The sequence below is a fragment of the Gymnogyps californianus genome, chromosome 29 (assembly GCF_018139145.2).
Source record: "Gymnogyps californianus isolate 813 chromosome 29, ASM1813914v2, whole genome shotgun sequence".
Lineage (NCBI taxonomy): Eukaryota > Metazoa > Chordata > Aves > Accipitriformes > Cathartidae > Gymnogyps > Gymnogyps californianus.
The window spans coordinates 2,300,258-2,312,578 of NC_059499.1; the positions used below are offsets into that span (position 1 = coordinate 2,300,258).

The window sequence follows — 12,321 nt, forward strand, 5'->3', positions numbered from 1 at the left end:
TGTTCTGCTGAATCGAATTAACTCGGCTCCATTTTGCTGAGCCACGTAACTGACCTTAGGCTGAGGAACATTAAAAAGATATTTTTGATAATAGGGCTAAAGAGCGAAACGTTAAGAAAAAATGAACCCGTAACTAACTTACACACTCGATGTGGTCCACTACGTTCCCTTCTCCCCCCGCCCCAGCCCCTGCGGCGTAGGATGAACCGTACGCTCCCGTTCATGTCTTGCAGGGTGGGTTTAACTTTAGCACTGCAATGTTTGCACAGATCTTGGGGGTTTTTTCCTTTCTTTTTTTTTTTTTTTTTGTAACTACAGCTCCCAAACCAGACTCGATCCTGTATAGAGCAAGGTTCAGCGTTTTACCACATGAAAATAAAACATGAATTATACCAATAATTCAAAGCTTTACAACATTCCCTCTTTTTTTTTTTTTTTTTGTTTTTTTTTTTCTCATTTGTTTGTTTTTTCAGAAGGCATCAAACTATGCAATCCCTTCCCGTGCTGATCCTGCCCGCTGCCCTTCCCAGGGAGAAGGGACGAGAGAACCGGGCAGAGGAGGTGAAAGTGTACTTAACACTGGAGAATCACCTGAAGCCTTATTCTCGCAAATACCCTGAGGCTTGGTTCTAATGTACGAGTTTTACCAGTTTAATATATACCTAAAAACCCACAAATTAAGGCCTTTTCTAGAGGCGGCGGCTGCACGGGATCGTTAAGCGTGGTCCTAACGGTTTGGGTCAAGCTATTGAAGCCGCTTGTCAACGGACTGTAAATATCCCAGTGACGGTTTAACTCTGATTTAAGTTCTTCTCTTGGGTTTTATTAAATCACCGAGCGTAGCTAAGCCTTGCCCAGCTGCGAAAGGGCTTTAATGTAGGGTCGATGCCCCCCGGGGGTCGGCACCCGCTCCCGTAGGGTGGCTCCCGCGCACGTCCTCTTCTCTCAGATCAAATGCCGGATAGCAAATCTTTCCCTCAACTCGCAGTAAATCCGAGGTACTTTAACCCAGGGGCGCGAATATACAGCACTGGTTAAGCGCCGCAGGCTCTCGCCCCGGTTACCCTGCAGCGATCTCTTGGTTCACCCCAAATATTAAGCTGAAATGTTGAAAGAACAAACAAAAACCTCACTACACGGGGGTCACTTGGTTTATATACCAGTTTTGGCTGTTTATTTTTCCTGTAATCAGAGCGGCAGCTTTATTTCGGATGGGGGAGTATCCTGCAGCTCCTGCCGACGGCGATGGGAGCAGGGGATGCTCTGTGCTCCCGCCGCAACCAGAGAGGTGGGTGCAGGAGGAGGGAAGGCGAAAGGCGATGCTTCACCAGCCGTTCCTGGTTTTTTGGGGGGATTTTGGTTAACTCCGTCCTGCCGCGGTGCCAAGGCGATGGGTGCTGGAGGTTGTGTTGTGGTGGGGAGCGCCCGGCGCTGATTTTCGGACCTGCTGGCTGGAAGGGAGCTCCTTCCCGGCGCTTGATGGTAACGAAGTGCCGCCGGGAAATCTCGGCTGTTAAAACAGCGGAGGTTTAGGGGAGCTTTGTTTTAATCTTGTAAACGTGGCAGAGTTGTGCATAATATTGTCTTAAGGGAAAAAAACCCAGGGAATGCCGGCAGCAGGTACCCCATCTGTGCATCCTCCTAGAAGAAAACCATCTCAAATCCTGAATTCCCAGAGATGCTGTCACTCTTCCTCCTCCTGAGGGGTTTTTTTTTGGGGGGAAGCAAGTTTGGCCGGGTGCTTTGTGTTCTTATTAACGAAGTTTGACTGTGTTGTGGTCCCTCTCCGAGGAGCGGGTGAGCCCGGACGGCTGCGCCGGGGAGGGGATGCGAACGTGTCCCCATCCCACGGGTACCTGGAAGGGAGAGGAGGAGGGGGCTCCCGTGCCACCGCCCCGGCGCTGCGGTGAAGGAGGAGAAGGGCAAAGCTCCCCAAAAAGCTGTTCTCCAGCTCTGGGGGGGTTTGGACGCCCAGGCGCAGCGTGGTGGGATTTTGCAGGATCTTCAGTGCCTGGTGTTGCCGGTTTTTATGGCGGTTGGTAGAATTTGTAGCTTTTTTAAAATCCAAATGGGGAAAAAAAAAAAATCCAATTGAACTTCAGGCAAGAATGAAAAATCTTTGAAGAGTATTTTTTCTATGAAGGGCAGAGTTTTGGCTGTTCCCTGTGAGCCCCAGCCTCAGCTGGGTCGCACTGAACCGGCTGCATTTCTTCAGAACCACGAAGGATTTTTTCAGGTCATTTTTGTTTCCTTTATGGTGAAACTGATGGTTTTTTTTCTTTTCTAAGGGACTATTAAATACAAATTATATTTATTGAAAGATGATATCTACCATCGGCCGGGTCCTAGTCACAAACACACTAAAGCCACTGCCCACGCAGTGTTTTCGGGGCGTGGGACTGGATCTTTTTCTGGCACCTATTTTTTTTTAAAGCGGGGTGGGTTGGGTGGGGGAGCGAGAGCGCCTCGTGCTCCAGAGCACCTTTCCTGGAGGAAGAGCACCGAACCTGCTCCCGGGAGGGTTTTTCCTCCCATCGGCCAGGGATGGGGAGGGGGAGGCTGCGACGTGATCCCGAGGTCTTAAAATAAGTGCACTTAATGGTGTCGTCGGAAGAAACGTTGCTGCCGTCGGGCCCTGGGTGCAGCAAGGATTTTCTGTGAGGGTGCGCAAACCCCGTTAACGAGCGTTTCGTTCTGTCGAACGAGCGTTTACCTGCACTGGTGTTACCCGGCCCTGCCGGGGGGAAGGCTGATGGGATGCTTTGGTTATCACTAATCCTCCGAGAAGTGACCTGAATTAATTCTGCAATTGTTTATTGACAAAAGACTTTTTTTTTTTTTTTAAATTAAATATTAGGTTGGTGATTTTTTTTTTTGTTGTTGTTTTTTAACTCCTCGTGAGCACCGCTGTAGCCAGCACTAGATGGCGCGTCGCAATCGGGCTGTACACCGCATCCTTCCTTTATGCTACCATAGATTCACTGACAATAAACAACATTCAACTAATTAACCCCCGGGCAGCGGCCGTGCCTCTTTCCTCCGCTTCACCCCGGGCATCTCCCTGGGGATTCGGCCCCAAGGGGCTCTGCGTGCCCCGGCCCTTCGTGCCCCAAATTCCCTGCCTTCATCCTCCTCCCTTCCAGCACCCAGGGAAGCTTGAGACAATTTAATACCCAAGCAAGGCTTTGCACAGCATAAAGATAAAATCCAGCTGCTCGCTGGCACGGGGCGTGTTGGATGCTGAAGCTTTAAATGGGTTCAGGAAGAGGAAAATTCACTGTGCTGGTGTTCGTCAACAGCTACAGCCCCATCGGTCCAGCCCCGGGGCTGCAAGCGGGGAAGGGCTACTGCGTCCTCGCCCCACGCCGCTGCGTTTGGGGGGTTTTGGGGCTGGTTGGCAATGCATTTCGTGGGGAGGCGGGAACCCTTCTGGGGATAGGGGAGCCGGGAGCGGTTTCCCATGGGATTTCTTTGCATTGGGATTTTCTATTCCAGCTCCCGGTGTTTTTTCCTTCCTCCCAGCGTCGGCGAGTGGCTGCACCGTGCCCAGCGCCACGTCGGTGCCGGCTTGCCCCGACGGCCAATTTTCCTCCGGCTCTCAGGGCGGCCTGGGCTGACCCCAAGCTGGCACAGACGCTGCCTTCGCCTTGGAGAGCAGCCCTGGGTTAAAGCCCTGCAGGAAATTCCTCTTATCCACCAGGTGCCGGAGCCAAAGACCCGGCCAGCCTCCCCCGGGATGCTCTGCCGGGTGATTTTTCCTGCAGGAGAAAAATCGGGGTGCATGAGCTGCAGCCGCCAAAGCTGGGGCTGCCCCAAAAATCTGGGGGCAAATACGCCAAAAATAAGGTTTTGGAGCGCGTGCTCCGATGGGTGCTGGGTTTCCCATCAGCTTGGTTTATGCCACCAGGGTTTATCCTGCCTTGCGCCAGCACCGGTGCCTCGGCCGCCCTGGTCCTGCCCTGGCAGGAGCTGAGCAAAGGGGGTTTGGGTTTTGGGGTCCCCAGGGGTTTCATGGGGGGCGGGGGTGGCAAAGGTGGCCCCAGGGCCACCATCCACCTGCTGCCGGGAGCGGGGTCAGGGGCCCCGGGTGCCTCGGCCGCCTCGGCGAGGTTGGGGCCGGCGGAAGCCAGGCCGGCTTGGCACGGGTGCCGGTGGCGCGCTGGTTTTTCCGGGGTTGGGAGGAGAAGGCCGTGCTTCGGCGATGAGTCACGGAGCAGCTCGTTCCTCCTCGGCAGAGCCGTGTCCTGAGCAGAGGCCGCGGGGCTGAGCGGGGGCCCCCGTGCCAGCCGGCAGCAAGGTGTGGGGACGGGCTGGGGGTTCGGGTGTACCCCTTGCCGTGCACAGCGCTGTGCGACCCTCGGCTGGCGCAGCATCCCGGACGGGGTGCCTGAGGCTGTTGTACGCGCCCCGTACCGCACCGTGCACCCCTTATAGGGTGCTGGGAGCTGTATGTCCCCCATCCCGCACCGTCCGTCCCTTACGGGGTGCCTGAGGCTGTTGTATGCACCCCATCCCGCACTATCCATCCCTTACGGGGTCCCTGGAGCTATAGGTCCCCCTCCAACGCTGTTCATCCTTTATGGGGTGCTTGGAGCTGTTACATGTACCACATCCAGCACTGTGCACCCCTTTATGGGTGCTGTACGCCCCCCCCTCCGGCACTGCCCACCCCTTATGGGGTGCCTGATGCCGTACACACCACACCCCCCCCCCATCCGGCAACGGAGCTCCTGGCCGTGCCCCCGGGCTCTCCCCGCTTTCGCGGGGGGGGGGGGGGGGGGCGGGCAGGGTGCAGGCAGCGCGGCCCTCCTGCCTGCCGCCGCTCCGCCCCGCCGGGAGCCGGGACCGCGGGGGGGGGGGGGGGGGGATGCCGGGGCCGGGGGGGGCGGGATGCCGGGGCCGGGGGCCGGGCCGGGCGGCGCGGGGCGGGCGGTGGCGCTCGGGGCTGCCGGGCTGCTCCGCTCCGGCTCCCGCCGCCGCCGCCGCCGCCGCCGCTCCGGGCCCGCCCGGCCAAAGTCTCTCCGCCATGAGCGGGGCACCGGGCGGCCGCCGCCCGGCCTTCCCCGGCCTCCCAGGTAGGGCAGGTGCCGGGATGCTGGGGGGCCGGGTGGGGGGGGGGGGGGGGGGAGCGGGGTTTTGGGGGGGTCGGGGCGCTCGTGGGGGCCCCCGCCAGACCCAGCGCCCCGTCCCCGCAGGGGAGCTGGTGCTGGAGGAGGCGGCGGGCGCCCGGCAGCGCTGCGGCGAGGGCGACGGCTCCGTCCCCGGGACGCTGCTCTGCACCAACCGCCGCATCGCCTTCCTGCCCGCCCAGGTGCGACCGGCACCGGCACCGGCACCGGCACCGGGGCCCCGCGCTGCCCGCCCGCATCCCGACCCCGGCCCCCAGCACGACCCGGCCCCGGGGATCCCGGCCCCAGCCCACGGCATCCCTGACCCCATCCCAGCCCCATCCCACTGCATCCCCACCCCATCCCAGCCCCATCCCGGCTGCATCCTAATCCCATTGCGGCTGCATCCCAGGCTGGCTGCATCCCAGCCCCATCCTGACCCCCATCCCACTGCATCCCCACCCCATCCCAGCTCCATCCCAGCCACATCCTGACCCCATCCCAACCACATCCTGACCCCCATCCTGGCTGCATCTACACCCCATCCCAGCTGCATCCCGGCCCCATCCGGCCCCATCCTGACCCCATCCCCACCCCATCCCAGCCCCATCCCACTGCATCCCCACCCCATCCCAGCCCCATCCCGGCTGCATCCTAATCCCATTGTGGCTGCATCCCAAGCCGGCTGCATCCCGGCCCCATCCTAACCCCATCCCAGCTGCACCCTGACCCCCATCCCACTGCATCCCCACCCCATCCCAGCTCCATCCCAGCCACATCCTGACCCCATCCCAACCACATCCTGACCCCCATCCTGGCTGCATCTACACCCCATCCCAGCTGCATCCCGGCCCCATCCCAGGCCCATCCGGCCCCATCCTGACCCCATCCCCACCTTTGCCCATCAGCTCCGGACCCACCGTGTTCCCCCGGGAACTCCTCGCTGCAGGACGCGGTGGGGGGACAAGGAGCAGCCGCAGGGCCCAGCGCCAGCCGGGCAAAGGCACCGGGGGCCCGGATCCGGCCCCACGGCCCTTCCCGGGGCGGGGAGGGGGGGACACGCACCGGGGCGGCTTGCAGCTCTCCCCCCTGCTCTCCCGCAGGCTCCCGGCTCCCGTGCCTTCCTCCACAGCGAGTACGACGTGGCGCTGCCCTGCATCCGCAAGCTGGTGGCAGGTAAAGGTGACAGCCCCGAGCCCCCCCCCCCCCCCGGCCCCGTGTGATGAGTTGGGCAGGTCTCAGCCGGCGCTGATGGCCGCCCCCTTCGCCCGCCGCAGCCAGCAGCTTCACCAAGCCCAAGGTGCTGACGGCCGCCTCCACCCTCAAGTTCATCCCCGAGGAGCTGGCCGTTTTCTGCCGGGATTTCCGCCTGCTCCGGTTCCACTTCCACGAGAACGGCTTGGCTCCGCAGGCGTTTCGGGTGAGCCGGGGGGCTGGCGGTTATGGGGGACGCAGGGGGGCTTTGCACCCGACTGTGGGGCTCTCCATGGCTTTGGGGGGGGGAAAGAGGATTTTGGGGGGGCTCATGGCCCGGTCCTGGCTCCTCTCTGCAGGTCGCCAACGCCATCGCCCAGGCGCGGGAGGCGGCCACGTGGCTGGGGGACACCGGCGAGGGGCACGATGGCTGGTCCTGCCCTGCCGCAGCCCCTTTGGAGGATGAGGAGGAGGAGGAGGAGGAGGAAGAGGAGGGGAAGGAGGAAGGCTCGGCTGCCACGCTGCTCTTCGAGAGCCTGCGCGACTGGGAGAAGGAGCTGAAGCGCCTGGGTGCCGCGGGCTGGAGGGTGAGCGCCGTCAACGAGCGCTTCGACATGGCCCCCAGGTACGGCCCAGCCGGATGCCGGGGTCCACGGGCCCCCAGCACCCCACGCTGGGGTGGGGTGGGGTGGGGTGGGGGGGCACAGCGTGAACCACCCCCACCCCGAGGGGACCGGGGAGGGTGGTGAAGAGGTGGGGGGAAAATCCTCCCCTCTGCCCACGGTTTGGGGAAAACACCCCGTGAGCCACTTGAAACGGCACCCCGGGATTTGGGGGGTGCTGGGGGGGGGCACCAGCCCCATGCCCCCCCCCCCCTCTGCCCGCAGCCTCCCCCGGTACCTGTGGGTGCCCAGTGGGCTCCTGGACCACGACCTCAAGCAGACCTTTGCCCACTTCGAGGAGCGCCGGGTGCCCGTGAGTGCCCCGGGAGGGCGATGGGGTGCTGGGGGGGGTCAGGGGAAGGGGGGGGGGGGTGATCTGGGGGGGTATCACCCCATCTCGCCCGCAGCGCCTGTGCTGGCACCACCCGGGTGGCAGCGACCTGCTGAGAGCCGCCAGCTTCCACGCAGCCTCGGAGCCGGGCAGCGAGGACGTGAGGTGAGTCCTGCTGGGGGTCCCGGGGTGGGGTGGGGGGGGTCCGGGGGTGCTGTCCCAACCCGGCCCCACCCGGGGGTCCCTCTGCCCCCCCCCCCCCCCCAGGTGCCTGGAGGCTTTGCTGCTGGGGGGCCGCGGGCCCTGCGTGCTGGCCGACACCGCCGAGCTGCCCACCCTCGCCGACATCCAGCTCGCCCACCTCAAGCTGCGGGCGCTCTGCCTGCCCGGTGAGCGGGGACGGGGGGGGGGGATGCAGTGGGGACCCCCCTTCCCCTCCCCACCCCGGGGCTCCTTCTCCTCCGCTGACCCCCCCATCCTTTGCCGGTGGGAGCCAGGCGCGGCGGCGGAGGAGAAGTGGCTCTCAGCCCTGGAGGGGACGCGCTGGCTGGACCACGTCCGGTGAGCGGGTGGCGGGGGGGGGGGGAGCTTCTTTTGGGGTGCGGGGTGGTGGGGGAAATCCTCACCCTAAAAACACCCCCATTATGGGGATGGGTTCCCCCCCCATGGCCCGACTGGGTGATGGGGGTGTTGCAGCAAGTGCATGGTCGCTCCCCCCCAGCACCGTGAGCATCCCGGGGTGGGCTGCAGACCCCCGGGCAGGCGACCGTGGCATTTTGGGGTGCCCTGACCCCCCCCGCCTTTTGCCCCCCAGCACCTGCTTGAGAAAAGCCGTTGAGGTGGCATCGCTGCTGGCGGGGAGACGCTGCTCCGTCCTCCTGCAAGGTAGTGCCGGGGCAGGGGGGGGGGGAGCACCAGGATGGGTGGGGGTGACACCCTGGGGACACCCCCTCACCGTCGCGTCCCCCCCAGAGCCGTCGGACCGGGACCTGAACTGCCTGCTGGCCTCGCTGGTGCAGCTCCTGGGGGACCCCCACTCCCGCACCCTGCCCGGCTTCCAGAGCCTGGTGCAGCGGGAGTGGGTGGCAGCCGGGCACCCCTTTCCCCACCGACTCGGGCTCCTCCGTCGCGACAGCCCCCGGGAGGAGGTGAGAGCCGCCCTGCGCCCCCGCCACCCCGTCCCCGTCCTCGGTGGGTGACACGTACGTGTGTGTCTGTGTCCGTGTGTGTCCCCCCCAACTCCAGGCCCCCGTTTTCCTGCTCTTCCTGGACTGCACGTGGCAGCTGGTGCGGCAATTCCCGGCGGCTTTCGGCTTCACTGAGGCCTATCTCCTCGCCCTCCACGACAGCAGCTTCGCCCCTTACTTCAGCACCTTCCTCTTCAGCTGCCAGCGGCAGCGGGGCCACGGCAGCCCGGTGAGCTGGGGTCCCTTGCTAGCAAAATGCAGCGGGGTATAGGGACGGGTTTGGGGACGGAGATGAATCCTCTCCCATCCCGCTTGGCTGCATCCAGCTGCGCCGTGCCTCAGTTTCCCCGTCTGCATCCCCAGTTGGGGATTGACTCCCCCCCCAAAAAAAAGGTTCCCGTTTCATCTTTTCGCCTCCCCGCAGCACCGGTCCCGCAGCCAGACCTACACGCCGGTGAACGGCTGGCGGGACCCCCAGCCGGGCCCGCCGCGGGCAGGCAGGGTGGGCAGGGCTGCCTGCGGGCTGCCCGCCGTCTGGGACTGGGGGCTGCGCTACAGCCGGCAGCAACGGGCCCGGTTCAGGAACCCGGCGGGCGCTGCTGGCACCGTGGGACCCCCCGACACTGCAGACCCCCAGACCCCGGGCAGGGTGAGTCGGGGCTTGGCTCTGGGGGGGGGGGCTGCACCACCGGGAAGGGACCCAGGCACCCGGGCTGGGCTGCGTGAGCCCCCCCGCCCGCCCTCCCCTTCAGTTTGGGGTGCTCTGCCTGTTAAATCCCTTCCTGGTGCCGTGTGTCCCCCCCAAAAAGGTGCCCCATCCCTAACCACTGGTTTTCCCCTTTCCGCTGGTTTTTCTCCCCCTTTTTTTCCCCTAATCCCTATTTCCCCCCCCCCCCCCCATTTCCCAGCCGGCCGATGCCTGGCCGGGGCCGGGGGCCGGGAACGTGTTCGTGCTGACCAAGGGGACGTTGTCACCCCAACCCTTTCCCTGGAGGAGTGGCCGTCCCCCACCACGCCTGTCCCGCTGGGCCCCCTCCCTGGAGAGCCTCGGCGAGCGGGTGGGCAGCTCGGGGGGCAACCGACCCCCCGTACCCCCCCGGGGCTGCTGCTGCCCTGCGCCGCGGGACCCTCCGTCCGGCTCTGGCGACGCTGCTACCTGCGGGGTCTGCCCGAGGCACAGGTAATGCCGGCACCGCGGCTCAGAGCTGGGGGGGTCTCCCTGATGGGGTCTGTTTGGTGAAGCGAGGGGAAACTGAGGCACGGCGGGGCTGCACTGTGACAGGGGTCCTGGGTGGATGCAGAGCCAGGGGTTTCCTGGCTCGGAGGGGATTTCTTCTTCCCTGGCTGTGTCCTGCTGCTCAGGATGTGGGTTGGGGCTGGTGCGGGTGGTCTGTGCATGGCTGTCCTGACCTTGTGTGCGTCTGTCCTACCTGTGTCCATCCATCCCACCCTGTGTCCATCCATCCTGACCCTGTGCGTGTCCATCCCAACCCCACATCCATCCATCCCAACCCCACATCCATCCATCCGACCCCACGTCCATCCCTCCCAACCCCACATCCATCCATCCGACCCCACGTCCATCCATCCCAACCCCACTTCTATCCATCCGACCCCACGTCCATCCATCTCAACCCCACATCCATCCATCCCAACCCCACTTCCATCCATCCCAACCCCACGTCCATCCCTCCCAACCCCACATCCATCCATCTGACCCCACGTCCATCCCTCCCAACCCCACATCCATCCATCCGACCCCACGTCCATCCATCCCAACCCCACGTCCATCCATCCAACCCCACATCCATCCATCTGACCCCACATCCATCCATCCCAACCCCACGTCCATCCATCCCAACCCCACGTCCATCCATCCGACCCCACGTCCATCCATCCACCCCACTTCCATCCATCCCAACCCCACATCCATCCATCCCAACCCCACATCCATCCATCCCAACCCCACTTCCATCCATCCGACCCCACTTCCATCCATCCCAACCCCACATCCATCCATCCCAACCCCACGTCCATCCATCCCAACCCCACGTCCATCCATCCGACCCCACGTCCATCCATCCCAACCCCACATCCATCCATCCCAACCCTACGTCCATCCATCCTAACCCCACGTCCATCCATCCGACCCCACGTCCATCCCTCCCGACCCCACGTCCATCCATCCCGACCCCGTCCGTGTCCCCCCCGACGCCGTACGCCCCTCCCCTGCCCGGACGCCCCGTCTCCCCACAGCGCGGGCGCTTTGCCCCGTCTCCGGCCGGCCTGGCCGAGGAGCTGACGCTGCTGCAGGACCGGCTCAGCGCCTGGCAGGCGCAGGGACCCCGCGCCGAGGCCGCCGGCAGCCCCCTCGCACCCTCGCGCTGAGAGCCCCGGGGATGGGACCCCCCCCTGCCGTTGGGGACACACGGCTGCTGGGACAGCCCCGTCCCTCGGCAGGGCTCCGGGGCGTCCCACCCCCCGGGGCTCCCTCCAGCTGCACAGATTTTGGGGGATCCCCCCCCCCAAACCGCCCTGCGCCTTCTGCCGTTGCCTTTGAGCGGATTCCCGCTGCCGCCCTCCCGCTCCTCGTCCCGGCTTTTCGGGGCCGGATCCTGTGGTGCCGCTCAGCTGCCGGTGCCTGGGCTGGAGAAGGCAGAGCCGGGGTGGGGGGGGGTCCCCCCGAAAATGCCCCCGACTCTCACCAGCCATGGCGGTTTCTTGTTTTTTTATTAAATTCTTGCTACCTCCACAGAGGCTTTGAGGCGCTCAGGGCTGGGCTGGCCCCATCCAGCCCGGGCGAGCAGGATCCGGCCCCACCGCGGGGCGTTACTGGGGGGGTTCAATCCCGCAAGCCGGGCGGGAACCCCCGTGCTTTGCCGGGAGCCCCCGTGCTTTGCCGGGAGCCCGGCTCTCGGCTCCATCCGTGTTTAGGTGCCATGGCTGTGACGTGGGTCCCCGAGGAGGACGGGGACGGCCGGATCCGGGCTCCTGCAGCCCCCTGGGCCCGCCGCGGGGCTCGGCTGCGGCCACGGCGAGGCCGATATCCCGCTCCCGTCCCCTCCGCCATGGGATGGTGTGAGGGACCCGCTCCGGTGCCCCGAAATGCCTCAGGGCCGGGGGGGGGACAGGGATGGGGATGCTGCAGGAGCTGGGGGAGCCACGTGCAGCCTCCTCCTCCTCCTCCTCTCGGGGGGCCGGGAGGGCAGGGGGCCGCTGGCCCCGCCGCGGGGCTCGGCCGGGCGCCTGTCCGCGAGCTCGGTGTTTCGGAGCCCATTAAAGCGCAGTTTTGCAGGCGACAGCGCGTGGTGGCGAGGGGGGGGAAACTGGGTGGGGGGTGCAGGATGGGGGACACCCGGCACGTGAGGCTGAGGTGGGGGCCTGCGGACATGGGGGTCCCCCAGCACTGGGATCTCCTGGCACTGGGATTCCTCCGGCACTGGGATCCCTCAGCACTGGGATCCCCTGGGCACTGGGATCCCCCCAGCACTGGGATCCCCCCGGCACTGGGATTCCCCAGCACTGGGATCCCCCCCGGCACTGGGATCCCTCAGCACTGGGATCCCCTGGGCACTGGGATCTCCTGGCACTGGGATCCGATTCCCCCAGCACTGGAATCCCCCCCAGCACTGGGATCTCCTGGCACTGGGATCCCCTGGCACTGGGATCCCTCAGCACTGGGATCCCTCAGCACTGGGATCCCCCCAGCACTGGGATCTCCTGGCACTGGGATCTCCTGGCACTGGGATCCCATTCCCCCAGCACTGGGATCCCCCCCGGGACTGGGATCTCCTGGTGCTGGGATCCCCCCGGCACCGGGATCCCTCAGCACTGGGAAC

At 64.7% G+C, this 12,321-nt stretch overlaps 1 protein-coding gene across 1 annotated transcript; it reads left to right on the plus strand.

Moving 5' to 3' along the window:
* Positions 1 to 5,026: 5,026 nt before the first annotated feature.
* MTMR11 (myotubularin related protein 11) lies at positions 5,027 to 10,899 on the plus strand. The gene is given in 16 exon segments (XM_050912225.1): positions 5,027 to 5,075; positions 5,196 to 5,311; positions 6,212 to 6,284; positions 6,386 to 6,528; positions 6,662 to 6,927; positions 7,190 to 7,277; positions 7,372 to 7,460; positions 7,563 to 7,684; positions 7,793 to 7,856; positions 8,110 to 8,180; positions 8,268 to 8,443; positions 8,541 to 8,711; positions 8,907 to 9,131; positions 9,391 to 9,540; positions 9,543 to 9,662; positions 10,739 to 10,899. Coding segments are annotated over 16 exon segments (2,055 nt in total). The 3' UTR covers positions 10,871 to 10,899.
* The last annotated feature ends 1,422 nt before the right edge of the window (positions 10,900 to 12,321 follow it).